The sequence below is a fragment of the Pogona vitticeps genome, chromosome 6 (assembly GCF_051106095.1).
Source record: "Pogona vitticeps strain Pit_001003342236 chromosome 6, PviZW2.1, whole genome shotgun sequence".
NCBI classification, from domain to species: Eukaryota; Metazoa; Chordata; class Lepidosauria; order Squamata; family Agamidae; genus Pogona; species Pogona vitticeps.
Genome location: NC_135788.1, coordinates 62,162,706 through 62,189,007, shown reverse-complemented (window position 1 = coordinate 62,189,007; position 26,302 = coordinate 62,162,706). Strand labels below are relative to the sequence as shown.

The 26,302-nt window shown below is 40.6% G+C and overlaps 1 protein-coding gene across 15 annotated transcripts in view; it reads left to right on the top strand.

Annotated features, from left to right (window-relative positions):
- Positions 1-26,302, top strand: part of HECW1 (HECT, C2 and WW domain containing E3 ubiquitin protein ligase 1) — a 400,600-nt gene that overhangs the window by 87,468 nt on the left and 286,830 nt on the right. For 4 of the 15 annotated variants that reach the window (XM_078377441.1, XM_073002581.2, XM_078377444.1 and 1 more), the window contains exon 2: positions 24,927-24,984. The exons of the other annotated variants lie outside the window; for them this stretch is intronic. In XM_078377441.1, coding sequence (XP_078233567.1) covers positions 24,958-24,984 — 27 coding nt within the window. In that variant the 5' untranslated portion in view covers positions 24,927-24,957. The remainder of the gene's footprint in view (positions 1-24,926; positions 24,985-26,302) is intronic. 15 annotated transcript variants of the gene reach the window in all.

The following is a 26,302-nucleotide window of genomic DNA, read 5'->3' as shown; positions in this document are numbered from 1 at the left end:
TATTGTCTCTGGGTAATGTAGTTAAAGTGTCTACCTCAGGAATGTTTACATTGTCTGTATATTTGGAGTTATCTGTGTCTGTTTACTATTAACTGTCTGTTTACCAGCCTGTCTGTTTACCAACCACTCTGTTTACTGATGCCTTTGTATTCAAGGAAATTACTTGTCTCTGTTTACCTCTGTATTGATTAACTAGTGCTGTAGTAGGAGAAAACAATAAAGGAAGATTAGGCGGGGGAACAAGAGATTCTCTCTGAACAGCTGTCACGGCATGCTGTGGTTCCCGTCCTGCAAACCACACTCGAGTGTCCTGTCTTTTCTTTTCCCCCTTGCTGGTCAAGGAGAAAGATCCCTGCCCTGAGGTTTCATCTGCAAGATCCCTACTTCCTCTCATCTTGCAGATCCCAACATGCAGATTCGACTTAAGAACTTTTCGACCTGAGAACTGCCTTCCAATACCAATTAAGTTCGTAAGTCGAGACCCCACTGTATTACTTTTTTAAAGGCAAGCCTTTTTTTTGTCTCTTTAAAGAAAACCTGTCTTTTCACTCTGTTTCTGTGAACATTCATTAACCTACAGCAGGGGTCTCCAGACTTTTCACATGGAGGGCCACATAATATATTTTTGATATTTTCAAGGGCCAGAGGAACTTGCTTGCACACCTGCCTGCCCGCCCTCACTCCCACCCACATGCACACACAGAATGCACTCCCACACACCTGCCCGCATGCACTCTCCCCACACGCCTGCCTGCTCACTCCCGCACACATGTACACATGTGCACACAGGTGCACATATACACTCCCAACTGCACTCATGCCCGCCCACACGCCTGCACGCCTGCACTCACACTTGCATGGGCTGGATAAAAAGGCCAGACAGGCTGGATGTGGCGTGTGGGCCATATTTTGGAGACCCCTGATCTACAGCTTTCACCTCAAAAAGCAGTATCTACTTGGGAACACTCTTGCTGGTAAGCCTATTCCACACATGCTCAGTGTATAACTGTTTTTCCTTTTTGGAAGGCCTTTTTTGAGGATCACTGTTTCAGCCTTTACAGCCTGTATTCTTTTCAATTTTTTAAAAAAATGACAAGCAGGCTTGGTCTTTTCCATTTATATGAGCTAATTTAAATCTGAGGACATTTTGGGTTGCCTCAGATGGGCGGTAGTTTAACTTTTAAAAAATTATAAGTCAAAAAAATTATAACTAAAAAAAAAACCTTTGCCCAAATTTCCCCAAATGTAGCACAGAGCAGGAACAGGTTGTTTGCTACACCAATGCCAAATGTGTTGCTGATCTGAATTCCAGTTTCAAAGTTATAAATTTTTGTTTGGGCTGTTTCTGTGTTTAGAATTGCCTTGTGAATTGTTGATTTGCTCTGCTGCACAGTAACATTGAACTACCATGCAGTTATACTTTTTCAGTATTGTGGCTTCTGCTTGAAGCTTTTGGGAAAGTATTTTCACAGACATCTTCATAGCACAGCTGGGGTTGAAGCATCCCTTCTCTATTGAAAATTGCAGATGTACTCAAGATAACTCTGTTAATTGGCTATGATCCTTGTCTGCACGTGGAAAATGCTTCTTATATATCTTTTAATATGACCGAGAAAACACACAGCATAATAAAAAAAGCTCTTAGTAGTTTGTGTTATTTTGCCAGGAGGACTCCTTTTGATGTCTATATGGCAAATAAAACTTTTTGAGAAGCTTTTTGCTGATGGCTAGGTATAATGAATTTATGAGTAATTAAAACTGCAAGTGGTTTTGAGAAAGTAAGAACCTCTTGCCCTTGGAAACAGAACTGATGTTCTGCCGACTGAAAAAGTGAAGTGCATAGTCAATATGGGATTTTTGTCTTGAGTTTTTGTTCTGTTTTATTGAACTTGTGCAGGTTTCATTGATGTTTGGTACATTCCACCAGTGATTAGCCCTACAATCTACTCACAGGGGCCAGCTGAAGTTTAATATTTATGTGCATCTCCAAGTGTAGCTTCCCCAGTGTAAATACCTTCCAATATTTATAACTTCCAAGGGCAAAGATAAAAAGAAGAGAACAGGGACTTTGGGGAGTTTTGCATGAATTAGGATTTATAACAAGGGAGCACTAATTTTTCAGTGCTTTGCTTTAGTTATAATAATTATATGCTCCAGTGATCAAGATACAGATATAAAAGAGAGGAGGGACTCACTTGGTTTCTCATTCCTTCATCTTTTCAATAAGAGCATGAGAACAACTCTTAATACCTAATTGGTTAAAAATATAGCTGGCTATACCTGCTCTCTGTTTCTGTTGACTAAGGATATAAACCTAGACATAGGATCAAGGTATTTAAATCTAGCAACTAGATAGATAAGTGTGACGGTCGCCCTAGTGGTCCCTGCTTTTTCCCTCAAACACAGAGCTCACCAAGTACCTTAGCACTCCCTCTGACACGCTGCCACCAGTTGATCTTTTTATGAACCTAGTTTACTGAGAAAAGACAAAGGTCCATCCAGTGTTGACGTTTCAACAGAACAAGTTTATTAATTAATCATTAATATTAACCTTCTATATTAATTATCACAGGATACACTCTAGTTGATCACTCCTCAGACCCCCAAACTATCTTTCTCTCCCTGATTCCAGACTCAGACCCTTCCAGACTGCTCTCTCTTCTCAGGCTCCACTTTTTAGCATCTGTTTCAGCCCCGCCTCTTAACCATATTAACATATAACATGAATAATGCATAACTTACAATGCATAACTTAGGGTGAATGCTACAAGGTGGGCTGTATTTCAAGCAACACATATAATCTTCTCTCCTAAACTTCGGGAGAAATCAGAAAGAGGCTGCATGGTCATGGAAACAATACAAATGCAGGAGTAGGCAATACCTTTAATCAATGATTAAGAATATAAAACTAAAAACAATCAGTGAGTTTCTTTACACACACACACACACAAACAAACAAACACACACCACACACACACATATACAGTGGTGCCTCGATTTACGACCGTAATCCGTTCCAGAAGATGGTTGTAACTTATAATGGTCGTAAGTCGAAGCACCATTTCCCATTGGAATGCACTGAAATGCAATTAATCTGTTCCGGTTGAAGGGGGAAAAAATCACCAAAAAAATCACTGCAAGACTGGTCGGAAATGTGATTAATCCCCTCCAGCCGAAAGGGGGAAGGAGAGAAAAGCAATCAACCGTGCAAGAACCATTGCAAATGCAAACAAGAGAAAGCAAAAAGCAATCAAGCGTGGAAGACCTAATGCAAAGAAAACAAACCAAAAACCAATCAACCGTGCAAGACCTATTGCAAATGCAAACAAGAGAAAGCAAAAAGTAATCAAGCAGATTGTGCAAGATTGGAAATGGGGGGGACTAAAAAGCACACAAACGCCCCAAGACCCATCGGAAATGGGGGGGAATCGAAAAAGCAAGGAACCCCCCCAAGAAACATAACCCCCCCAGCTCAAAACCACCCTACAAAACACCCAGAGCAGTTTTTAAAAAGCAGAAAACAACACCTTACCTTACAAGGCAGCCTGAAGCCTCCTTGCAAACACACACACCCTCTCTCAGAAGCAGAAGGAGGAAGCCGACGACAATGCACACTCTCTAACTGCTGGGGCAAAAGAGCTACAAAGAACCAGCCTTGTCGCCACCTACAGTTAGAAATTCAGATTTCTTGCTTTTTTTTGTTAGTAAGTGGAAGCTCCAATTGCAAGTAGAAGCAAAATTTTGCAACCGGAGTTGGTCGTAACTCAAAATGGTTGTAAGTAGGGATGTTCATAAGTTGAGGCACCACTACACACACACACACACACACACACACACACATGTATGTATGTATGTATGTATGTATGTATGTATGTATGTATGTATACACACACACCTACACACACACACACGTGTATACATACATACATACATACATACATACATACATACATACATACATACATACATACATACATACATACATATCTATACATACACACACACATACGTATGTATGTATATGTATGTAATTATGTAGGTATGTAGGTATGTATATTACTACAGTACTACGGTGGCGCCTTGCTTAACGATTACCTCGTTAAATAAACACCTGACGAAGTTTTTGCGATCACTTTTGCAATTGCAAAACGATGTTTTGATAGGGAAAAATCTCTTAAAGATGGTCGGTTCCCTGCTTTGGGAACTGATTTTTCGCTAGAAGACAATTTTAAAACAGCTGATAGGTGGCTCTAAAATGGCCGTCTGCTGTGCAAAATGGCTCCCCGCTGAGTTTTAGGACGGATTCCTCGCTTTACAGGCACCAAAAATGGCTGCCCTATGGAGGATCTTTGCTGGACGCTGAGGTATTTAGCCCATTGGAATGCATTGAACTGGTTTTCAATGCATTTCAATGGGCTTTTTCGTTTCGCTTGATGAGGATATCGCTTAACAGCGATTTCAATGGAACAAATTATCCTTGTCAAGCAAGGCACCACTGTACTGTAATAGAGACACAGAAAAAACCCCAACATAGTACAGTGGTGCCTCGCTTAACGATTTTAATTGGTTCCAAAAAAATCATCGCTATGGGAAAACATTGCTAAGCGAAACACGGTTTCCCATTGAAATGCATTGAAAACCGGATATATATATTTTTTGGACTTATATACCGCCCCATAGCACTACAAGCACTCTCCGGGCAGTTTACAATTTAATTATACAGGCTACACACTGCCCCCCCCCCAGCAAGCTGGGTACTCATTTTACCGACCTCGGAAGGATCGAAGGCTGAGTCAACCTTGAACCGGCTACCTGGGATTTGAACCCCAGGTCGTGAGCACAGTTTTAGCTGCAGTACAGCGTTTTAACCACTGCGCCACGAGGCTCTGTGGGAACGGATTGCCGTCCTTAAGCGAAAATTGCCATCGGAAAAATCGCTAAGCGAAACACGGTTCTCCAATTGAAATGCATTGAAACCTATTCAATGCATCTCAGTGGGGGAAAAAAACATTACAACAAATTTAAAAAGAGTTGGAACAAAGTCATATTAGTTTAACAAAGGGTTTATTAAGTGCACTTATGATTTCAAGCATTCTAAACATTTTTAAAACATTTTTAAACATATAAAAAACAGCCAACAGGAGGCTGTCAAAACCATCATTAAGCGAAACAGGGGGACCCAAACTGTCATCGCTATGCGAAGCATGGTCCCAAACATTGCTATGCGAAAATTGCCCATAGGGAACATTGTTAAATGAAGCGCAAGATCACTCCGAAAAAGTCATCGCTAAGCGAATTCGTCGTTAAACGGAGCGCTCATTAAGCGACACACCACTGTATGTTCTTGCCCATTTGGAAAAGCAAAAAAGAGTAACTGAAAATTCTGAAAAATGATTCTAGATGAGTTGTGGTCTCCGTTCATTATGTATGCAAGTGTGGAGTTCTTACCATGTGGCCCACCACTTAATCAGCTGTTTATTATTGTGTTAAAGTACTGTGATGTTAGTATGCAAATGACATCGGATATATTTCTTAATTTAAAATATATGTATAAATCAATTTAAAATTAATATGCATTGTAGTTATGTGCCATCAAGTCACAACAGACTTATAGTGACCCTTATAGATTTTCTAGGTAAGTGAGGTATTTAAGAAGTGAGTCCACCCTCTCTCCCTAGTGAGTTTCCATGGAAGAGTCGGGGAATCAAAACCAAGTGTCCTCAGTCCTAGTGGTGATGGCAAATAAGCAAGCTTTTTACCTGTGCAAATGAGGGTACAAAGAGAAACGTCTTCATAGCAAAGAACAGATCAAGGATGTTCAGTTGTTTATATACTTTTCACCTTCTTGGGAATGATTCTCAATTAGGTGGACTTGCTTGCTTCCTCATATGTTCCAGGATTTCAGGGGAGACATGTATGTAGTTCAGATAATTTTTCTTAGTATTATTATATAATTGGAGAAAAGGGAGAAAGAGTGGGAAATTATAATTACTTGGTTGTCACATCATCATATATGTCTAAATGCCTAGATTTTGGTTATAATATTTCAGATTTCAGACAGAGTTACTGGGGGAAGTAGGTTTCAGGGAGGAGCATGAGATCTTTTTGTTTAATATATGGTATTATGAATTTTAAATGATGTGATAAACATTTACAACTCAGTTCATCTGCTATGTAAGTTCTACCCACACCATTCTCCTATGCAGTGTGACTTAGGGAATACTTCTATCACTCTCCTAGTACCATACATTCCAAAGGAAAGTTCGACTGCGGTCAGACTTGCAAAATGTTTCCAAGTTACTCCTCATGAATTTCAAGTCTTTTTTTGTTGGGGAAGGGGTTCAAATGACGTACAACCCTTGCCAGTTCTTTGTGCTATCTACGCATCAAATCCAGCCTGCTGGGAGGCTACTACTATTTTTGTTCCACATTTCATCGCACATTACTACCTGCATTCCATGGAGTGTGAACTCCTAATTCAGTTTATTTCCTATACATTGTGCAGCTCCATGACCCTCCCCAATAGCTGCTGTCCATCTTCTTTTTTTATAAAGAATTTTCAAAGTGGAATGTTCGCCCGTTGGCATGCTTCTGTCAAATAGGACTTGATGTACTTGCGGATTGTAAAGGAAAAGGGAGAAGGTGGTTGATGGTGGAAGTTGAAAGAGAAATTTGAATTTGAATCTGAGAAGTAGAGGAAACATGCATCATAGTAGGACACTCCCCAAAAGCCCTCCAGGAATGGACAAAATGAAGTATGTGGAGCATCTGTCTCCCTACCGCCATGGCTCCCAATTTTTTTCCGCTCATGGCTTCCCTGAACAGTGGTGTTGGTGGGATTGGCAAGGAGCGTGGGGGAGAACAGGAAGCAAAGAAGCATGACGAAGCCGGAGCTGGAGCCAGAAGAGCAGCAGCAGCAGCAGCAATGCCTCCGCTGGGTTTGTGAAAAAAGAAAGAAAAGTTTCAGCATTACTCATAACTGGTTTGGGGGCACGCCAGGGTGACACAGGGAGCTATGAGGGGCCAACAAGCATGTTTTGCCAACACAGTGATGTACCTACACAAGTTTAAAAAACAAAAAAATGGGGGAAGGGGCAGAGAAAAGCAAAAAGAAGAAGGTGATATGTCTCACTTGAGAGGTGTAGAGGAACGTACCGCATCTAATTTGCCCTTAAAAAGGTGGAATGGTTAAAAAGGTAAGAAGCACTATCACAGGATATAGGCCACATGACCACAACACACGACTACACAGGAGCCAGAAGATGCGAGAAGGAAGGAAGTAATTTCTCTAACCTGTTTGTTAGAGAGTCTTGAAGTCTGCTACAGGCGTGATCATCCAGGACCGAGCACAGCAGATGGACCACTGGGTGCAGCACTACTCTGAGCTATATTCCAGAGAGAATGTAGTAACTGAAGAAGCATTAAATAATATTGAGTGCCTGTCTATCTTGGAAGAGTTGGACAGCAAACCAACTTTAGCAGAAATAAAAGCGGCCTTGGATTCCCTCACCTCTAGTAAGGCACCTGGAAAGGACAACATCCCTGTCGAAGTGCTGAAGTGCTGTAAAGAGATCATCACCACCAAACTGTATGAAGTCTTTCATATTTACTGGAGTGAAGGTGGAGTACCACAGGACATGAAGGATTCAAACATCGTCACATTATATAAGAAAAAAGGAGACAGCAGCGACTGTAATAACTACCGTGGCACCTCTCTTCTCAGCATTGTAGGGAAGCTGCTTGCCCGTGTTGTGCTGAAGAGACTCCAGGTGCTTGCAGACAGAGTCTGTCCAGAATCACAGTGTGGATTTTGAGCTAATAGATCCACCACTGACATGGTATTTTCCCTCAGACAGTTACAGGAGAAATGCAGGGAACAACAACAGCCACTCTTTGTGGCCTTCATAGATCTCACAAAGGCCTTTGATTTGGTTAGCAGGGATGGCCTTTTTAAAATACTTCCCAAGATTGGATGTCCATCTAGACTCCTTAACATCATCAGGTCCTTTCATGAGGGAATGAAGGGCACTGTAGTTTTTGATGGCTCAACATCAGATCCCTTTGACGTCTGAAGTGGAGTGAAACAAGGCTGTGTCCTCGCACCAACCCTACTTGGGATCTTTTTTGCTGTCATGCTGAAGCACGCCTTTGGAACTGCAATTGAAGGTATCTATCTCCGGACTAGATCAGATGGAAAGCTCTTTAATCTCTCTAGATTGAGAGCGAAGACCAAAGTCCAGCTGAAATGCATGTGGGACGTCCTCTTCACCAATGATGCAGCCATTGTTGCCCACTCTGCTGAAGACCTCCAACAACTCATGAATCATTTTAGCAAGGCGTGCCAAGACTTTGGACTAACAATCAGCCTGAAGAAAACACAAGTCATGGGCCAGGGCATGGACTCACCTCCTTCTATTACCATCTCCACGCAAGAATTGGAGGTTGTTCATGACTTTGTGTACCTTGGCTGAATGATCTCTGACACTCTCTGCCTAGATGTCGAGCTGGATAAATGCATTGGCAAAACAGCTACCATGTTCTCTAGACTCGCAAAGAGAGTATGGCTTAATAAGAAGCTGATGGCATATACCAAGATCCAGGTCTATAGAGCCTGTGTCCTGAGCACACTCCTGTACTGCAGTGAGTCCTGGACCCTTTGTGCATGGCAGGAGAGGAAGGTGAACACCTTCCATATGCATTGTCTCCGACACATTTTTGACATCACCTGGCAGGACAAAGTTCCAAATAGAGTAGTCCTAGAACGAGCTGGAATTTTTAGCATATATACATTACTGAAACAGCGACGTCTAGGTTGGCTTGGGCATGTCGTGAGAATGGCTGATGGTCGGATTCCAAAAGATCTCCTATATTGAGAATTTTGCAGGGAAATCGCCCCGGAGGGAGACCACAGCTGCGATACAAGGACATCTGCAAGCGGGATCTGAAGGCCTTAGGAATGGACCTCAACAGATGGGAAACCCTGATATCTGAGTGTTCGGCCTGGAGGCAGGCATTGCATCATGGCCTCTCTCAATTTGAAGAGACCCTTGTACAGCAGGCCGAGGCAAAAAGGCAGTCACGAAAGCCGCAAAATCAGGGAGCTGGACAGGGAACAGATTGTATTTTTTCTTCAGTGTGGAAGGGATTGTCAGTCTCCAATTGGCCTCCTCAGCCACACGAGACACTGTTCCAAGTCCTCCATACAGAGCACGTTACCGTAGTCTCTTGAGACTGAAGGATGCCTCGTTGCTGTTTTCTGTTCTTGTCATCATCACTGTCCAGATGAGTTTTCAAGCAACCTAGTACAAATTGCCTAGAACAGTGGTTCTTAACCTTTGTTACTCGGATGTTTTTGAACTGCAACTCCCAGAAACCCCAGCCAGCACAGTTGGTGATGAAGGCTTCTGGGAGTTGCAGTCCAAAACTCCTGAGTAACCCAAGGTTAAGAACCAGTGGCCTAGAACACAGTTTTTAAAAACTATTGTTTTTCTGAGATCATGCTAGAAAGAAGAATACTTAAGTCTACGTAAGTGGCTGTAATGTTGGGTCCTCTTTTGATATGAATGGACATTTCAATGAGTCTACATGTCCAAATGTTCCATTAAAAACTACATTTTGGTTTCCAGTGACATTTGTCCTAAAAGTATTCTTATATATTTTCAGGTTCTGTACTTAGGTTTTCTGTGTTATATTTAAAGGTATGCTCTGATATTAATTGGACATGATGTCTTGGCCAGGATTACGTGCTGATTTTTCCTTTTATTATACAGCAAACTGCTCGAAGGTACACTGTGTTCTGAATCAAAGTATCCTGTAATTTCCATTCCGCCTCTTCTGTGAAACCAAGTTGGCAGATATGTTCAGAAATACTTAAATGCACCATCCCCCATATACGTTGCTTGAATTTGCTATTTCCTTCTTTAGTACCTTTATTCTTAACCTACATTCATTCTTTTCTAAGAATTGTACAATATTTTGAATTCTGTATAACAATGGGATATTAACTTGACATGGTTTGCTATTTTCCTAATTTTAGTAGGTCATGCATTTTGGTGCCATCTCTGGAAGCTTCCTTAACTAATAATAGCATGTGACATTGCAGGAAATAAATATAGTAATGCCTACCCCTCTCACTTACATGTAGATTTAAAATATATTAACCTGGGAGTTCCCTCTTCACCTGGAGTAGAGTTTTTTGAGTGTATATTACTTTAGCTTGGAACCAGTCAGATTTTAAGTTGATGGATAACATATGTTTCTCGTTCTTCTACATCCCTTTTTATGTGAAAACTAACTGCAATTTTCCTGTCATTTAATGTGATGTTTGAAAGTCCCTCTATATGTTAAGTATTTAAGCTTATCTCTTAACGGAATTGTAATTATATTAATTATAATTTTGATGAAATACCACTTGTGATGGCATGAGGTAGTAATTTAAGCATCAAGTAATGATTTGTCTAAGCCTTCACAAATAAAATGCCATACAGATGACCTCCAGTTTGCTTTATTCACCTGTTTTTTTTATGATGTCAGATAATATGCTTAGCAATAAGTCTAAGGGACCACATGCCCTCTGATGACAGTTACACATGAATGAGAACTGGCCTGCTTTCCTTTTTAGCTTTTTGCATAGGCATCATGTCTCTGTTCTGTCTCCTGCTTGGTGACATATTTTCCTTTTTATCTTGTCTTTATCAAGATGTGAGATTCTTCTCCCTTATTATTTCTTCCCAGTCAAGGGGGCCTTTGAATAAAATAATGTTTACAGACATGCTGCTCTTCTTCAACTACCTTATCTCACCTGGACTTCCCAGTTCAAAGCAGACATCTTCAGGAACTTTGTCCTTTCTCTCGTTTCCAGGCTTGGCTGCCTCTCGCTGCTGCCCATTGACTGCTGCTGCCTCTGCCTGATCTCAAGGAGACAGTTGCCTCATACTGCTGCCTTCTATGTATTAAAAAAAAGACCCTCAGTTTTCCTCTAATTAGGAAAAAGTGTCATCTTATACACGTAAAAATACAGTAATCTGACATATTTGATTACTAAAGAAGACCATCAACATTGGGGATTGTAATTAAGACCAGTGGTTCTTAACGTGGGCGATAATGCCCCCCAGGGGGCGATTTCATTTTTCAGGGGGGCGGTAGAACGAAAAGGGGCGGCATGGGGGCGATGGAGCAGAAGGGGGGCGGTAGGGGGGCGCTGAAGCAAGCCAAACCTGTGAAGATGGCTGCAACCAGGGTGCTAGCAGTGGATCCAGTGCTGCCACCGCCAGACGATCCCACTCTTCCTGCCTGCCACATCTCGCCTTTCTCACTTAGGGGAGCACTGAATGTGGATCGGGTGGAAGGAAAGGGTCTCTTGGGTCCCCGTCCTCGCCCAGTGATGCTCTGCCTCGCACCCAGGCGGGGAGGGAGAGACGAGACCCATTTGTTCGTCCTGCCTTCCCACCCACCTTCCTGCCCGTTGCAAGGGAAGCGCGGAGAGAAACGGGATGGTTTGGGGTGGCGCAGCATCTCTTTGGGTGGGATCGCAAATGCACTGCAGAAAGTCAGCCGCTCCTCTTTCTCCATGAATATAAGGAATTGAATTCAGTCATTGAACTTAAGTGTCAAATAAATAAATAAATAAATAAATAAATAAATAAATAAATAAATAAATAAATAAATAAATAAATAAATAGGATATTATAGCTGTGGGGAGGGGGGCGATGATAACTTCCTCAATGGCTCAAGGGGGTGTTTCTCTCAAAAAGGTTAAGAACCACTGATTAAGACAATATAATCTGAAGTGCATAACTGTCTAAGTTTGTTACTTTTCTTCAATTAGTTCATCTCAGCAACCCTGGAACATTCTTTTTCCATTGTAAGGAGGAATTGTTACTGATTTCTCCTGGTTCACATAGAATGCCTTACCATGGGTAAACCAATATGTGCTCAAGCTTGAACAAATCTCAATGAAGACTTGTTCTCCTGTGTTCCATCCTCCTTCTGCTCTAGCCCTATGGTTGGGATAAGGACTTCAGCAGAATTTATTTTCACTTTCCATGAATCTTGATGTTTCATTATGTATGAACCATGGGTGAAAACAAGTTTTTTAAAATTTTAAGACAAGCCTGCTTTACATGATCTGTAGTTGGCTTCACTAGAGATTGGGGATTTGATTCCTTATGTGCCTCTTAGGGGATGAGCCAGCCTATGTAGCCATGGGCTGAAAAGGGTCACCATAAGTTGAATTTGTTTGATAGCATGCAGTTATTATTGTTATTCTTGAGGAATTGCTCAGAATTTGATTAAATCTATGATGTCTAATTTGTCTGTGATGAATGTGAGCAGAAAGTAAAACAAAACAATTATGAGTCATGTGAGAAGAAGGGGTAAGTCAGATGAGTCCATGAACCAGAGACTTCACTTGGATTCATTCTAGTTCAGGCATTTCACTGGTATGCTGTACTGTATATTGTACTGTATATGGAACTGAGTGATAGGAAGCTAAATGGTTAAACAAAATTATTTTAAGTAAAAACTAGATCAAATGTGCTTTATATATTTGATAAAGCTGTCTGACAAGGGATTTTCTTCATCAGGAATACTTTCTTCTACTTCTCTCTGCTTCTTGGAACTGGGGATTTAGAAGTAAGAAATTACGTGTGAAATGCTGTTCATTTTAAACACAAATATCACCAGATTTAAGATCTTATTTAGGCTGCTATGTTGTATATACTCTCACCTGGGAGCAAATCCCACTTAATATAGTTGCTCTCAGGTTCAGTTCCTGTTTATGTTAATTAAAAGAGCTCACAAGCAGGACTGGGAGACTTCAGCCAAGCAACATAAGCCTGTATGTCTATTCAAAGATACATTGGCGCCTCGCTAGACAGTTACCCCACATGATAGTTTTTTCGCTAGACAATGACTTTTTGCAATCGCTATAGCGATTCGCAGAACAGTGATTCCTATGTGGGAATTTTGCTGGACAATATTTGATCTCTGTTTCGCAAACCAATTTTTGCTAGACAACGATTTTGACAGCTCCCTCCGCACTTGTAAAACAGGTATTTTTGGGACCTAAGCTTCTCAAGACAGTGATTTAAACAGCTGATCGGCGGTTCGCAAAGCGGCTTTCCTATGGCCGATCTTTGCTAGACAATGACGATTCTTCCCCATTGGAATGCATTAAACAGGTTTCAATGCATTCCAGTGGGGAAATACTTTTCGCTAGACAATGATTTTGCTAAACAGCGATTTCATTGGAACGGATTATCATTGTCTAGCGAGGCTGAACTGGCTACCTCAACTTTGACGGTTGGTCATAGTCCCAGAACAGTGAACAGCTTTCAAACATTTGTTCACCGTTCTTCTAACACGAGTAGGGGCTGTGCCAACGCGATACCTTTACCCGTAAGCACTGAGATGTTCAGTGGCCCCTCACTGAGGGGGGGCTGGCCTTCCACTCCATATCAAAAGAAGGGGTACAGACACTCACTCAAAAAGAAAATCAAATTAATACAATACAAAAAATAAGAATAGAAATACTATTAACCTAAATAACAATCCATGGACAATGATTAATTTAAAATGCATGTTACAATAAGAGTGAGTAAAAAGTAAGTAAAAAGAAAGCAATAAAGTAAATAAATAAAATGAATGTAACAAAATAAAGTAATATAATGTAAGATAAAACAATACAAAACAATATAAATAAACACTATAAAAGATTAAACCCATACATAAAGTAAAATAAAAATATAAACTATAAAAAGTAAATCCACAATTCCTCCCCGCCACCACCAATGGTCCTGATCTATTGCACCCCAGCTGTAGGTCTTTTTCTTGTTCTTCCCAGAAGGTTGTTGGTATTAAATTTAAGTTTTATAAATTTGTGGGAGCAGAGGTTATAAATAAAACACTCAGGAGCAGAGCGTGGTCCAGTATTAGAAGGAGAGATGGAAACAGCGAGTGAACTGATAGACAAAATAACACTCCCATTGTCATTCTTCGTGGCGGTTGGACAGGAGAAGAGCCCTCACTGAATATGATAGTTAGCGAAACCCCACAGCAAGCTTCTCAGCCGCGAATGGGGCTCCGCAGCAAGTCTCTTGGGTCCAGCTCTTAGTAAAGACCCATGAGGAGTCTCCCAACTCCAGTACTCCAAGACTCCAGCTAGTGGTTGAGGAGAGCAAGAAGTTGTGCTGTGCACTGTGCACACTTTCAGACTCTGGAAATGTCAATGGATAGAGGATTGCTACAGATGGAATTAATCTGGGCAATAAGACTGTGAAACGTGCCCTGTGAAAAAAATTTGTGAAATATGGATTAAGCAGGAGTCTGCAAGAGAGGGGAACCATACAGTTAAGTCACTTCTTTCTGAGTTTTAAGCTGGTTCAGTCTGCTGGGAAATACAAGGGAACATGTGGTGTCATGTAGAAAGGATCATGAGTATTGGAAGAAGCCCAGGAATGTTGGGTCCCAGGACCTGAGATTCTCCACCTCTGCTTTTAGTGAATCTGATGTGATGGACTAGCCATGAAGAGCTTATTGCCTGGGAAGAATCCTCAGAAGTACTAGGAACAGAAACTAAACATATTTAATCTTAAGTATATTTAAGCAAGCTCAAACTGTTATTCAAAGTGACATATTCCCTTGGAAGTAAATTCCTTAATAAACATCTTATTTATTATGCTGGCAGTCTCACAATGTACTTTTGTCATAGGAGACATTCCCGACTCAGGATATTACATCTGAATGCCTGCCAACATTCTGTATTTCTAAATGTCTTGGGAATGGGCATTCTGTATCTCTTTGTGCTTGTTTCTACATTACAGTAGGGGAGGATTTCACCTTTAGAGCTATACTCATCCTTGCTCTAGTCTGGTCACCATAGGGTAGGGGTGGGCATAGTGTGGCCAGAGTTCTAAATCTGAGCCAGCAAACCTGGGTTTTGGACCATTGTCCTCCTGTTTGTCTGAAATTTGCATAATCCAGACTGGACACAGTGATGGCAACAACTGGCATCTTTTCCCCCCTTTGTTAATAGCCACAGCTACACCTGATGCTGCAGTTACTCCTTCCACTCTTCTTCCTGACATCCTGCAGCAGCACCTCCCTGCCCCAATTTTCCCTTGTTAAAAAAGACTTTTAGCTTATCCTTCTTTATTTTTCCTGAGTTTATTCCTTACACCCCTGGAATGCCTCCTCTTACTTCTCTTTCCATCTCCTGGCCTCAGAGAAAAGGAGCTGATGCAAGTTGTGAGCCACAAGTAACTACTTCAGAAAAAACAGAGAAGAAACAGAAGGATTTAAAAAAAGAAAAGAAAACCGGGTAACCACACCATAGAAAGAAGTCGAGAGTTGAGGGTAGAAGTTGGAGGATGTACATTAGCATGAGATGCACCCAGAGCTATCAATATGGAAGGCAAAGAGGGAGGGGAGAAAGAAGGAAAAATAACAATGATAATGTCAATGATATTGGATGCTAGGAAATCTGGAAAATGGTCCTTGGTGCCATTGAAAGTTCCATTTATGTACAGTGCATGTTCAGTAGTATATAGAGTAATTTAAATCCAATTTCTTTTCTCCATTTAGATATGGATGATTCCATCCTACAGGCTTAGCAATGGTGTCCAAAGAACCAAACTGCAATCTTAAGTTTGCCCCATTGTTATCCATCTCACAAATGTATAGTGCCTCTGACATGATTTTTCAACCATTGGCTGAAAACAGTATGACTTCACAGGGTTTTGAAGTTAAGAAAAATAAACCTGCCTGGGGTGAGTGTGTGGGTGCATGGGTGAGTGGGAAGAAGGAGTGGGTGATTTGGGAACACTTGATGCTGTGGCATTATGAATCTTAATACTGTAGGCATGGACCTAGTCAGTGTTGTGTATGGGTGGCCATTGGGAGCTCAGTGTATGATTAAGGTACAAGTAAAGTACAGTATTAATCTTAACCGTCTACAGTCTCATGAAATTTAGAAGACATAGCATTAGAAGGGGGGAAATTGATTTTTTATCTTCAATGATAATAGTTCATGTGTATCTAGTATGTGACCTTTGGTATCCACTTGTGAAACTTTGTAAATGATGCTAGTGAGACATATTAACTGGACTTCTGAACCAGCTAATTTTTAAACCTTTCTTTGTTTCCCAAATATCATGATTCCTTTTCACTCTCAACACCTTCCATTTATGTCTTGAATCATTGGCTGAATCCGGTGATGGGTATCCTTAATTTAGTTAAATTAAAAGCTTCCTATCCACCATTAAAGTTCCAAGGCTCCCTAAGGATCCATTTTGCCTTTGAAAAGCCTTTGGGAGCCTCAGGATGGAAAAGAGCCTGTGTCCAATATTGGAAAATAACCAGCAGTAGTCTTGCTGCTGAATCAGGACTGGCAGTGGCAACCCAGCAGTGATTTTACACTAAGAAGGTTTCAGCCAGTTTGTGTCCTGTATAAATCAAAGGTGACTGATACCAATCACCATGGTAATTATTCTTCCAGATTGTTAAAGTATTTACAACACTGTAGGTTTTGCCAGTCACTTAATAACCAAGAACAGAACTGAGGAGGAACTAGGGCAGCAGCATGGGAAGACATTAAATTCTGTCAATTTTTTGAATATGTTCTTTTTTTACTGATACCACTGTTTATATTAGAATATGGTTATGCATTAATATATTTGATCATATTTGTTAATAGACTATTCTAATGAAACTAGCTGTTTCTACAGTCAGAATTCTATTGCAGAATACCATGCCTGGTTGTTACATAGCTTCAGGTGGTCCAGTGCAGATGCACCTGCTTGGGGTTGTATCATTCCTAAAATATGTTTGATACATTTTAGGTGAATATTAAAATGTCTGTCATTGTTATGAGTAGGGGACAGGAAGTTTCCTGCATAGTATCTCCAAATGTATTGACTTAATTTAATTCAATAAATGAAAAACAACCATAAATACTTACATGAGAGAAATTAAGATTGTGTAACTAGAAATACTTTGGGGTTAAGGCTAATCTGCTCTTGGTGATTTGGATCATTAAGAATCAAGACTACATCTCTGTAGCTTTGCCTTCTCATTTTTACTCTTCCATCTTGGGTCCTGTGATTTGGTCACACTAGCCTATGATGGAATATTGAACAGTTTTTTTTAAACAGAAAATGAGCAGTAGGAATTTGGTTTGCTCATAAGTGACAGCTGTAAATGAAAACTCTGTCATGTTTTAATATGGTCTGTTACTGAAAATGCTGAAGTCACTAATGATAATTTCCTGTCAGCCACATGGCTCTTTAGATCCATGTTGGTTATTTTTTCCCCTTTGTTTATGGAAGTGGGAGGGGCGCAACACCACTCATTTCCTTCTTGCCCTTATCTTTCCAGCTGCCTTGATCAGTTTGAACCTTGTTTTTGTATACATTAGAGATAAGGGACTAACCTAGCATGTTTATAACTTGAAGCATAGGCAATAATGTTTGTCTCTCTGACCTTTCCATTCAAGTAACTGGATTGTGTAGCAGTGTATTTTCTTGCAGTTTATTCAGAGTCAAGAACCGGTAACTTTAAAACATTCATATGCTTGATAATATCCAGCGGAAGAGAAGTGGAAGAAGTCAGATAGTCATTACTATACAGTGGGGTCTTGACTTAAGAACGGCTTGAGTTAAGAACATTTTGACTTAAGAACCGCTCTCATAGGAAAATATTGACTTGACTTAAGTACTTAGATTTGAGTTAAGAACTGAAAAAAACCCACGTGGGAGGCAGGGAAAGTGCAAAATGTGAACTTTCAGTTAACTGTTGGCCAGTGTAAAGGGTGCCTGTCTGCTTCCTCACTCCTCCCAGTGTTTAGAGAGTGGATTGGGAGACAGTCTTCAGACTGCCTGGTACTGCCTGGACTGTATTTTCCCTGCCTTCCCTGAACCTTTCTTGACCTAAGAAAAAAAAGAAACAAAATATCCCCCTCTAGTGGTCGAAGGCGGAATAGCAGCTTCCCATTAGTTTCTATGGACGGAAAAGAGCAGATACGGATTAAATGGTTTTCAATGCATTCCTATGGGAAATGCAGATTTGACTTGAGAACATTTTGACTTGAGAACCGCCTTCCAATACAGATTAAGTTCTCAAGTCAAGACCCCACTGTACTAGTTTCATGGTTTAGCTTTGCTGCCCTATATCTTGCATAATCATCAGCTCTGATACCAAATATCTTCCTGCCCACTATTTTCCCCTTCCTTCTCGCACCAATTAACTTCTTCGCACTGTCTTCGTGTTTCATTTCTTATATGTTCCTTTCTGCTTCTCCTTGGGAATCCATTTCTATTTTCCATTCATTTTCTGGCATTTTCTTTTTACCATCCTTTTTAACATCCACTCCATTACCCTTCGCCCCCCTTCACGGATTGCTGCCTTGTCATGGCAAAGGGGCTTGAGTAATTCAGAGAAGCTATGGGCTATGCCGTGCAGGGACACCCAAGACAGACAGGTCATAGTGGAGAGTTCTGACTAAACGCCATCCACCTGGAGCAGGAACTGGCAAGCCACTCCAATATCTTTGCCAAGAAAACCCCATGAACAGAAACAAAAGGCTAAAAGATATGACGCTGGAAGATGAGCTCCTCAGGTCAGATGATGTCCAACATGCTACTGAGGAACAGCGGATGACAAGTACAGTACAAGTAGCTCCGGGGCTAATTAAGTGGGTGGGCCAAAACAGAAAGGATGCTCAGTTGCGGACATGCCTGGAAGTGAAAGGAAAGTCTGATGCTGCAAAGAAAAATACTGCTGGAATATAATATCTATGAACCTTGATAAACTAGATGTGGTCAAACAAGATATGGCAAGAATAAACATTGACATCCTGGGCATCAGTGAACTAAAATGGACAGGAATGGGTGAATTCAATTCAAATGATTATCATATCTACTATTGTGTGCAAGAATCCCGTAGAAGAAATAGAGTAGCCCTCATAGTCAACAAAGGAGTGGGAAAAGCTGTACTGGGATGCAATCTCAAAAATGATAGAATGATTTCAATATGAATCCAAGGCAGATCTTTCAACATCACAGTAATCCAAGTTTATGCATCAACCACCAATGCTGAAGAGGCTGAAATTGACCAATTTTATGAAGACTTCCAACACCTTCTAGAACTGACATCAAAGAAAGATGTTCTTCTCATTATAGGGGACGGGAATGCTAAAGTAGGGAGTCAAGAGATAAAAGGAACAACAAGCAAGTTTGGCCTTGGAGTAGAAAATGAAGCAGAGCAAAGGCTAATAGAGTTTTGTCAAGAGAACACGCTGGTCATCACAAACACTCTTTTCCAACAACACAAGAGGCGACTCTACACATGGACATCACCAGATGGGCAATACTGAAATCAGATTGATTATATTATCTGCAGCTGAAGATGGGGAAGCTCTATACAGTCAACAAAAACAAGACCTGGAGCTGATTGTGGCTCTAATCATCACCTTCTTATAGCAAAACTCAGGCTTCAACTGAAGAAAGTAGGAAAAACCACTGGGCTAGTCAGGTATGATCTAAACCATTCCTTATGAATACACAGTTGAAATGAAGAACAGATTTAAGGAACTAAATTTGGTGAACAGAGTGCCTGAAGAACTATGGCTGGGGGTTCTTAACATTGTAGAGAAGGCAGCAACAAAAACCATCCCAAAGAAAAGGAAATACCAGAAAGCAAAGTAGCTGTCCAACGAGGCGTTACAAATAGCAGAGAAGAGAAGGGAAAAAAAAATGCAAGGTAGATAGGGAAAGTTACAGAAAACTGAATGCAGACTTCCAAAGAATAGCAAGGAGAGACAAGAGGGCCTTCTTAAATGAACAATGCAAAGAATTAGAGGAAAATAATAGAAAGGGAAAAACCAGAGATCTGTTCAGGAAAATTGGAGATATGAAAGGAACATTTTGTGGCAAGATGGACATGATAAAGGACAAAAATGGTAGGGACCTAACAGAAGCAGAAGACATCAAAAAGAGGTGGCAAGAGTACACAGAGGAATTATACCAGAAAGATCTGGATATTCCGGACAACCCAGATAGTGTGGTTGCTGACCTTGAGCCAGACATAAAAGAGAGTGAAGTCAAGTGGGCTTTAGAAAGCATGGCTAACAACAAGGCCAGTGGAGGTGATGGCATTCCAGTGGAACTATTTAAAATCTTAAAAGATGACGCTGTTAAGGTGGGTGCTACATTCAATATGCCAGCAAGTTTGGAAAACTCTGCAGTGGCCAGAGGACTGGAAAAGATCAGTCTACATCCTAATCCTAAAGAAGGGCAGTGCCAAAGAATGCGCCAACTACCGTACAATTGCACTCATTTCACACGCTAGCAAGGTTATGCTCAAAATCCTCAAGGCAGACTTCAGCAGTATATGGATCGAGAACTCCCAGAAGTGCAAACTGGATTTCGAAGGGGCAGAGGAACTAGAGACCAAATTGCTAACATGCGCTGGATTATGGAGAAAGCCAGAGAGTTCCAGAAAAACATCTACTTCTGCTTCATTGACTACTTCTGTTTCACTACAAATTATGGCATGTTCTTAAAGAAATGGGAGTGCCTGATCACCTTATCTGTCTTCTGAGGAACCTATACGTGGGACAGGAAGCAACAGTTAGAACTGGATATGGAACAACTAATTGGTTCAAAATTGGGAAAGGAGTACTACAAGGCTGTACAATGTATTCCTGCTTATTCAACTTATATGCAGAATACTTAACCTATATGCAGAATACCTCATGCGACAGGCTGGACTGGATGAATCCCAAGCAAGAATTAAGATTGCTGGAAGAAATATCAACAACCTCAGATAAGCAGATGATACCACTCTGATGGCAGAAAGTGAGGAGGAATTAAAGAACCTCTCAATGAGGGTGAAAGAGGAAAGTGCAAAAAATGGTCTGAAAAAGCAGAGACATCACCTTGCCAACAAATGTCCGCATAGTCAAAGCTATGGTTTTTCCAGTAGCGATTTATGGAAGTGAGAGCTGGACCATAAAGAAGGCTGACCACCGAAGAATTTATGCTTTTGAATTGTGGTGCTGGAGGAGACTCTTAAGAGTCCCCAGGACTGCAAGGAGAACAAATCTATCGATTCTGAAAGAAATCAGTCCTGAGTGCTCACTGGAAGGACAGATCCTGAAGCTGAGGCTCCAATATTTTGGCCATCTCATGATAAGAGAAAACTCCCTGGAAAAGCCCTTGATGTTGGGAAAATGTGAAGGCAAGAGGAGAAGGGGACAGCAGAGGACGAGATGGTTGGACAGTGTCATCGAAGCTACCAACATGAATTTGATCAAACTCTGGGAGGCAGTGGAAGACCAGAGGACCTGGTGTGCTTTGGTCCATGGGGTCACGAAGAGTCGGACATGACTTAACGACTGAACAACATAACCCTTTTTACCACCTTCATTGCAATTAGTTTTAATTTCCCTATTTGTTATGTATTAATTTATTTTTTATCATCTTTGAGTATTGTTCCTAATACCAGAGTGGCCTGGTTGCCAGATGGTGTGGGATATAAATTCAATAAATAAATAAATTTTGTTCCAGATCCCACAGAAAGTTCCTTTTACAGTGTGGTACATAACAGATGCATAGGAACATGTCCAGAATAGAGGGAGCAAGACCTAGAATGATCTGAAATATGGGGAAATTATACTGTAAGTCTCTTTCATTTACAACAAAAAATGATTACCTTAATCAAGAGGTGGCCATTTTAGGTGGGTTCAGTGGTGATTTTTTTTTTCTGGAGTTGTCTGTGGGCCACAAAGCCTGGCCAGAAGAAGAGTGATGTAAGAATGAAAGTGCAAGTGTCTAGAAGTCCACTTACAATTTTGAAAAACTGGTATTTTTGTGGTAGTGAATGGTACAAGGGACCAATTCCCCAGTTTGAAAAACTAATCAGTACACCAGATGGATTCCAGAAGCTGTTCACAATTTGCCAGAAAAAAACAGGGTGCTGAGAGATTCTAAAAACAACCCAGAGCTTGCAAGCAGCTGCAGTGCTACATGAGCTTGACCCCGCCTTAGTTGCTGGTTTATTGGCATTTAAGTCTAATTTGTTTCATTGTAAAACTACCTGATGTGTCTGGAACAGAATAATACATTCGAAGAAAGAAATGGCAAGCAGTAGGAATCTCATTTTTAAAAGTTTGTTTCCTCCCCCGACAATATAGGTTGCTCCCTTTGAGTGCAATTAAATGGAATTATCTTACAGGTGATCCTGCGGAAGCCTTGGCTGATCTCTGGAATGGGGAAATGACCAGCATGGTAGATATGATCCCTACTAAATGTTCCCTTCCATGAACTGGAGCTAGACTAGCTCCTTGGTTTACCAGGGAGCTGAGGGTGATTAAAAGTGGGATAGAGGCTAGAGAAACAGTGGTGGAATACTTGGAGCAGATCTGATCGAACATGGGCTAGAGCTCATTGGAAAGCCTACTCAGTGGCAGAGGTGGCAGCAAAGAAATTATTCCTCCCAACCAGGACTGCATCCGTACAGAACTGTCCAGCAGGGCTCTTTTGAGATGTCAGGTGCCTGCTGCACAGATGCCCTCAAGAAAGGGAGGCTGTCCATTCAGCAGCCCATTGTGAGGATTCTGCATTTCACTTTGCAGACAGAGTTACTTGGATCTGCTCTTGGATCTGCTTAAATGCTACAGTTGATGCAACTTCTCCTTTGAGAGTGGATATGTTTCATTTTTTGTTGACTAAGGATGTGAGCAGGATCCTTGGAGAAAACCATCACATATTTGCTTAGACCCCTGGCCTTCTTGGCATATAAATTACCCTAAAGGAAGATTGCCTGAGTCTGTATGGGGCATGGGAATGCCTCCTTGCAGCAATGCAAGGTACCAGCATGCCAAAAGGATGTGGTAGCAGTAAGATGTGCCTGTTGATTCTGTTAAAACTCTCTGTTAAACCTTTGGGGTGCCTTCCTTGGTTGAGTCTTGTCGGTACTGTGTTTCCTTGGTTCCAATAATTCCTGGAGGACCAAGCTCAGAACATGGTGTTGGTAGAAACTTGTTTGACACCTTGGCCATTGGTTTGTGCCCCTGCCATGGACTCAATTCTGTCCCCACCCCAATTTAACACCCACATGGAATTGCTGGGAGAAATTTGGGGTTTTGTGCTGTTAGTATGCTGATGTCACCCAACTCTGTTCTGTCCTTTCCATCTGCTTCTGAGGAAGCTCTTCTGGGCCTAGATCTGTGTCCATTATCAGTAATGGATTGGGTGAGGACAAACACCAATTTAAAATTAATCCAGACAGGGATAGGGATTCAGGCTGTGCTGGATAGGGGTACATTTCCTCTGAAATAATAATAATAATAATAATAATAATAATAATAATAATAATAATAATAATAATAATAATAATAATAATAATAATAATTATTATTATTATTATTATTATTATTATTATTATTATTATTATTATTATTATTATTATTATTATTATTATTATTATTATTATTATTATTTACAGTCAGTGACCAGGGAAAGAAGAATACAATATTTAGATAAACTCGGATAATATCAGAGAGATTGGTCAAGATATGTCACCATCAATGAAATTCAGGTCCACAGCTTGGTTGTGCTTCTGGATTCAGCCCTGAGCCGGGAAGCACGGATTTCAGCTGTGGTGAGGAGTGCATTTGCACAGTTAAAGCTCACATATCACCTGTGCCCACTCCTTGGGATGTTTGATTTGACTCTGGTGACACATGCCTTGAATATTACTCATCTGGATTATTACAGTGCACTTTATGTGGGATTGTCTTTGAAAGGTGTGTGGAAACTTCGGTTGACTCAGCCGGTACTATGTTGTATTGAGAGACAGTGACCCTAGAGTAGAAGCAGAGTCCAAACAAATGCAACAAAACACCATCTTATGGATGTTACTCTAAACTTGAGGATGACTCTTAGTCTTGACATTGCAGGATTTTACTCTTCAATAGAGCTTCAGCTTCCACAATAAAAAGAGCTGTTGCAAAACCCCACCCCCATCCCTGCAACTTTTTCCAGATCTAGAGAGCAAGTCTGGCTTTGGGTCAGTGAAACTCCGTTAAAAGATTGTGGATATTTTCTAGGGTTATTGGGCAGAGAACATATGACTTCCTTCTATGACTGCAGCAGTTATCATTGTGCTTTGGATCATGTTCAGGAGGAAGATAAAGTATTTTTATCAGCACACTGACCAAGGTGGATATATAGATACTGTATAATTGATTTAAATCATGATTTAAATCACAGTTTAAATTGTAAAAAATCATTTTTAAAATTTAGATTGTGATTTAAATTATGATTTAAATAAATTTGATTTTTTTAAAAAAATCATTGATTTTGTCTACCATGAGAATGATAGAAATCCCCAGTGATTGTATTCAGTTGAGATTAGCAAGTAATTGTCCATAAAACTGATTGTAGCCTTAATTGCTTCTTAGAGGGCTCAACTGCAATAACCTTTCTTGGGGGGGGTGTATGTCTTTTTTCTGCTTGTTTTTAGTGATGTTTGATTGATAATTCCTTATGGGGATCAACTGCACAGGAGTCTTGGACCACTTTGCCTGATCCTGGGATACTTCATAAGAACAACATTGATTTGGTTGCAAGCTTTTCTGAGGCTAAATGAATAACTTTTAACGTGTGTTTTTCAAGATAATTTCAAGTAATCTCAGACTTTTTCCCTATTTTCAGCAATACAGATTTAATTGATTGTCACTCAGGTATACATGAAATTATAGAGAATGAACAGAATAATATTTTAACAACCCAGAATGTAAATGAGTGCATATTGGCATAGCATGGATGTTTGGGGGAAAACACAGTGTTCTGTTTTTCTATATATGTGTGTATCTGTGTGTCACTTTGGGATACGTACTGAGTTAATCTCATTGAACTTTTCCCCAGGAATTGATGCACTTACAATTGGCGAGTCATTATGCTGCTCCACCTGTGTAGTGTTAAGGTCAGTGTGTTTTTCTGATTATAAAAACCATTCATGTCATTCCATTATAAATCCACAACCATTCATAATGGAATGTTCCATAGCCCTGAGCTGGTTGCAGATGCCCAGGTTCACACAGTTCAAAAGACTGGTGCAGAGGTCCAGTATAGATGGTTTGGGTCTGACAAAGCCGGGGAGGGGAACTTTGGGTTTGAAACCTGCACTGGACCCTGTCCCTTTTCCATTGAGGGCCCCCTGTGTATCCTGTTCAATTTTGGTTTAGTTTAGTCCAGTCTGTTTTGCTGCTTCAGAAGGACTGCAAAAGACTGAGTGGCAGTGGGCTCCTCCTACATGAAAAATACAAATATAAATATATTTGATTGAAGAGGACTAATTATATAGTTTCCCCGAAAATAAGACCTAACCTGGAAATAAACCCTAGTATGATTTTTCAGGATGCTCGTAATATAAGCCCTACCCCAAAAATAAGCCCTAGTTAAGTGAAACCCCACCCGCCACCATTGTGCAGCAACCTGAAGATGATGTGACTGTATTTGAATAAATGTAGATGGTTGTACCTGGGAAAAAAACATCCCCTGAAAATAAGCCATAATGCGTTTTTTTTGTTTTTGTTTTTTTGGAGCAGAAATATAAGACCCTGTCTTATTTTCGGGAAAACACAGTACGAAGCAGAGTCGAAGCTTTTAGGGAGCATTTATGTAGCACCTTGATTTTAGCTGAAGACAGACACGTGGGAGCATGCTAGAAGTGACATGGAAACACACCTGATGTTTTCTGCGTCTTTTGTTTTCAGAATAGATAGCATGTATTGAATTTAGAGATGTGCATATTTGTATTTCCTGAACTGCAACTACCACTGCCTGCGGAATGGGGAGTTATAGCCCCCAAAACACAAAATATCCATACATTTGATTGAAATGATTTCTGCCACACCAACTTCCTGGGAGATTCTGGGGATTGTAGTTGATGAAACCAACTTTTCCATGCTCTGCATTTTTTTTCTGTGATGGGAACCCTTCCATTCCAAATCATCAGTTGTTTATAAGTATTTTTTTTTATCTAATACAGAACTGTTTAGTATTATGGAAGCATCAAAGTTGTTGCTCCTGTGAACTGCAAGGTGAGCACTAAGAGTACACTGTGCTCCAGAGGAGGACATGTATCACATGCTACCTTCCTATCCCAAGTTCTCCTCCCACTAAATAAGGAGGAGTTTAATATGTCCAGCATGCACAGACAAGCAACAGTTCATGCAAGGAGAGATACAGAATAGAAACAGAATAAAAGTGTCATAAGAATACCATACCATATTTTTCAA